Source organism: Phoenix dactylifera, chromosome 1 (genome assembly GCF_009389715.1).
Source record: "Phoenix dactylifera cultivar Barhee BC4 chromosome 1, palm_55x_up_171113_PBpolish2nd_filt_p, whole genome shotgun sequence".
Taxonomy (NCBI): domain Eukaryota; kingdom Viridiplantae; phylum Streptophyta; class Magnoliopsida; order Arecales; family Arecaceae; genus Phoenix; species Phoenix dactylifera.
Window position 1 is genome coordinate 18,508,322 of NC_052392.1, and position 4,404 is coordinate 18,512,725.

The following is a 4,404-nucleotide window of genomic DNA, read 5'->3' on the forward strand; positions in this document are numbered from 1 at the left end:
ATTTCAACATCGTATTCTCCATCACGAGTCTTCCCAGCTTCCACGGTTCCTTGGAACGATTAATTTCCATCACTTTGGCTTGAATGTATCAGCCGGTTACGGGGCCATTTATTTCTTCTTTATCATGTACTGGTTGCTCTGCCTATAAAAGGGGTTTATCTTGTTATGTTGGAAATGAAATGAAAAGAAGAGAAGCTGTTTGATGTATTGCCTGAAAGAAGTTTGGTGTCCAATCCCAAGATCCCACCCTCCTTCCTTCTTTAAAATCCTTCTCTTCTAAGTGACGCGGCGTCCCCCCTGACTTCCACAACTTCTTCTAGCGTAGGCGGCGCTCATCATCCGGCTTCCCGTTCTCTCTTCCGGACTCCTTCCCGATCCGGCGAATCTTCGTCCGGATTATTTATCCTTTGATTAGACTATTGTGTTTTGTTTTTCCAAACATCCTGCTACCTCAATTAACCCAGGACTTCTGTTCCAGATCTTGTCGGTTTCCTCCATCCGTCTCAACGAAGGGCGACCCGTCAGCGAATCAGGACCCTGGACTTGCCTCCCTCTTCCAGGATTTTTTTCTCGAGCATCGTGTCCGTGTGATCCTTCTACTACAATTCTGAGTAAGTCGTTATTGGATTCAGTTAAGTTCCCAAATTTTTATACTTAACAGCAGGAAACTTAAAGTAGAACAACGTGCCCTAATTATGTGTTGATTTCCTAATCATCAACGATCCTTCTTTAAAATTTGTTAAAGGAACTGATCAATTGTCGGTAGTTTCTTACAGTAAATTCGATTTTTAATATAATCATCTGATAGCTGTTAGATTTGAGTTGGCTAATAGTTTATGAATTGGGTTGCTGAAATCTAATTATATATATATATAAAAAAAAAAGAATTAGTTTGCATGCATTGATCTTGTTACACATCAGATATCTATTTTATACTTGGTCAAATAGGCTGGGCATGTAATTGCTATAATAGTAAATCTTTTTAAATATGTTATATGTTTTGTTATAAAATTTGTAAATATGATGGGGTAAATTATGGAATTTATTTCATATGTATGTATTCTCAACACAGCTATGATTTGCCCCATCAATGGAGATTATTCGTTAGCCCTATCGACTTGTAATTTGAAAAACTTATTGCGACACCAAGACACTAGTGAATAGTAGTAGCTGGCACTTTGTGTATTTTGTATTTGACCCATACCACTGGTTTACGTGGGCATAGCCAGATGATGGGTCTCTAGTATCAGTAATAAAAATAATAATAAATTTCAAAAGAGATATATGTATTATTCAAAAAATGATTTATTTGGTCAGCATCATGCTTTTTAATTAATTAATTATTTAACATGTTTAGACCCCACTTTGTAGCGTCCTACATCATTATTGCTCGAGACTTGAGAGAGTGCGCTACATCTTCCGAAGATATTAGCAATTATTAGAGTTTTAGTTAGACTAGTTTAGTTAGAACGACATTTTATTTGATCATAGTTTGACTTAGATCACATTAGAATAATTGATTATAAGAATGAGTTATTTTAGACCATGATTAAATAAATTTTTAAGAATCAAAAAATTGTTATTGCTTTGAGACCTGAGCATGCACTTGTGGTTTAGACAATGATTGATTTTGTCTAACCATAATAAAATTACCCAGTTAGAGTTTCACATGATCAACTCATTTTACTTTACCATTTTATATAAAATATTGATATTTTTTAATACAAGAGTGATGAAATTTTGAAAAATCTTGGATATTTTCAAACAAACATAATATATTCTTACATTGTATTCCAAGCGCAACAAATATGTTCAATAATAAACACATTTTCATGCATTATCAAAATCAAAATATGTGTATTAACTATTAAAAAATTGTGGCCCTTAGTACTTGTTTGAGCATACGACTGGAGTGAATTCGCTAGTTTGATGCAAGCATCCAAAATTTTTTAAACTGAAACTTTTTTTTCCCTAGGTCCAAAGAAATAAACTGTAAATTTTTGTAACAAAATAATACAACGATGTCAAAAAAATAAAAAATGCAAAATCCCCCTAAACCAACAGAGTGCTCCTCCTCCGATGATCAGGTAGCGACGGCCTAGACCTCGCCACAAGACCGCGGGACACACTTCCTTACACTGTTCCGCAGAACATTATATTCGCGCATACAACGGACCGCCCAGATTTTATTAGGAGCTTTCTCAAAACAGTAACCGTCGGATGCTAGCGTCCTTTCGCTTATCCATGCCCTAACACTGAGTGGAAAACCCATTAAAAGCCTAACTCCAAGCCAACCGTTCCTCTCTCTCGCAGCACGGCCATTACCGGATCCAAGAGCTCCGAAGTGTAAGCGCCCAAAGGAGAAGAAAACCCTCTTCCAGTTTACGGCTCGCTATCTGATCTCTCCCACGATCGGAATCTAGGGTTTTGGGAGAGACGGAGAGCGGAGATTTGTTCTTTTTTTTTTTGGGTATTTAGGGTTTTGATCGCAGTAAGGGTTCGCTGATCAGGTTCTGTTATCTGGTTTCGCAGAGAGAGGAAGAGCGAGATGGCGACTGAGGAAGCGAAGGCGGTGATCCCCGAATCGGTGCTGAAGAAGAGGAAGAGGGAGGAGGTGTGGGTGATTGCGAAGAAGAAGAATATCGACGCCAAGAAGAACAAAGACCGTGAGAACCGGAAGCTCATCTTTAGCAGAGCCCAGCAATATGCCAAGGAGTATGAGGACCAGGTGCGATGATTGGGAATCGTTACTTCAGACCTTCGTTTTTTTATACATTTTTCTTAAAAAAAAATGATCTTTATCTAATATGGGGAACTGGTTCTGGCTTGGCAGGAGAAGGAACTGATCCATTTGAAGAGAGAGGCGAGGATGAAGGGAGGTTTCTATGTTAGCCCCGAAGCCAAGCTTCTCTTCATCATCCGAATTCGAGGGTAAGCTCTTTCTTCTTATTTAACCCTCTATCTATATATTTGACTTTATATAAAAAATTATAATTGACTATAAACTATAGATGCGTTAGCTATCTTTGTTAGTAATTATTGATGCTTTTTGGTTTTTACTAAATGTTATGCATTTTATTATTAATCAATAAATTGTTATCTTGTTGTGCACCGGATTTTTTTTATCTATGTTTAGCAGTAATCAGTCATGGGTTTTTGTTTATTTTTCTTAATCTCGTACAGCATCAATGCCATGCACCCAAAAACGCGAAAGATTTTGCAGCTCCTTCGTCTCAGACAGGTAATGGTTGTTGATCCTGATTGTTTCATTATCTTGCGAAAGATGATTATTTCGATTTTATTTTATGTTTTTTATGAATTTAGTTATGCTAATTTTGCTGCAGATATTTAATGGAGTGTTTCTGAAAGTTAACAAGGCGACCGTGAACATGTTGCGTAGGGTTGAGCCTTACGTGACATATGGGTATTAAATCATATCTTTTTTTTTTGGTTCAACTTTAATAAGATTGTTAATTGTGTGGACATTGCATTCACTTTTTGGGAATTAATCTTTTTTTAGGTACCCTAACTTGAAGAGTGTGAGGGAACTAATTTACAAGAGAGGCTACGGGAAGTTGAACAAGCAGAGGATTCCTCTCTCAGACAATTCTATTATTGAGCAGGTTTGTTATTAGGATGTTTGTAGGTCTTGCTTTTATGCATTATTTATACAATGTTACTGTTTGGTTGTCAGGGCTTGGGGAAGTACGGCATTATCTGCATTGAAGACCTTGTTCATGAGATTATGACTGTTGGACCGCACTTCAAGGAGGCAAACAACTTCCTGTGGCCATTCAAGCTTAAGGCACCATTGGGTGGCCTGAAGAAGAAGAGGAAGCACTATGTGGAAGGAGGGGATGCTGGAAACCGTGAGAATTACATTAACGAGCTTATCAGAAGGATGAACTAGCTATTTGAGGTTGTTTTAGATATATCTTATGGGAGGAAGAATTCATTTGATCTTAGACTTGTCTTTTATTAGGAATTGGACAAGCATGAAAGCTCTGAAATTTTGGTGTTTTGAGTCTAGTGTTGGACATGTTTTAATTTCTGATGTTTTATTCTTATTTTTCATGAGATGTTTTCCAATTACAGCTGCAGTTATGTTTATTATGAATATAATTGCTTGGAATTTTAGAGGTGATGTTTACTTCAGTTTAATATAATTTTCTTACATCTTGTGTCCTGCTAATTTATGGCTTTGTGATTCAAGTCATTAATGACAACTTTGTGGTTGAACCTTCATAAAGACTATGTTTGTCTTATTTCCTTTCGCATGTTATCTCCTATAACACTCTTCTGTATGCATATAATCTTTGGAGTTTATCTCCATTTCTTGGTGGTTTGGATCCATGTAATTTATAATGCTGAGTTGTTACTGTGGTCTACTTTTGATTGGCTTCA

The 4,404-nt window shown here is 36.8% G+C and overlaps 1 protein-coding gene across 1 annotated transcript; it reads left to right on the top strand.

The window, feature by feature from the left end:
* The first annotated feature begins 2,086 nt into the window (after positions 1-2,086).
* On the top strand, positions 2,087-4,174 carry LOC103701498 (60S ribosomal protein L7-2-like). The gene is made up of 7 exons (XM_008783573.4): positions 2,087-2,346; positions 2,533-2,728; positions 2,834-2,931; positions 3,184-3,241; positions 3,345-3,424; positions 3,521-3,623; positions 3,695-4,174. The coding sequence occupies exons 2-7, from the start codon at positions 2,549-2,551 to the stop codon at positions 3,908-3,910; spliced, it is 735 nt and encodes a 244-aa protein (XP_008781795.2). The 5' UTR covers positions 2,087-2,346; positions 2,533-2,548; the 3' UTR covers positions 3,911-4,174.
* Positions 4,175-4,404: the final 230 nt, after the last annotated feature.

Excerpts from the sequence above, each read along its gene's own strand:
- LOC103701498 (XM_008783573.4), top strand. The coding sequence starts at position 2,549 with ATGGCGACTGAGGAAGCGAAGGCGGTGATCCCCGAATCGGTGCTGAAG. Across the intron at positions 2,932-3,183 it reads TTCATCATCCGAATTCGAGG|CATCAATGCCATGCACCCAA; the intron begins GTAAGCTCTTTC and ends AATCTCGTACAG. Across the intron at positions 3,242-3,344 it reads AGCTCCTTCGTCTCAGACAG|ATATTTAATGGAGTGTTTCT; the intron begins GTAATGGTTGTT and ends ATTTTGCTGCAG.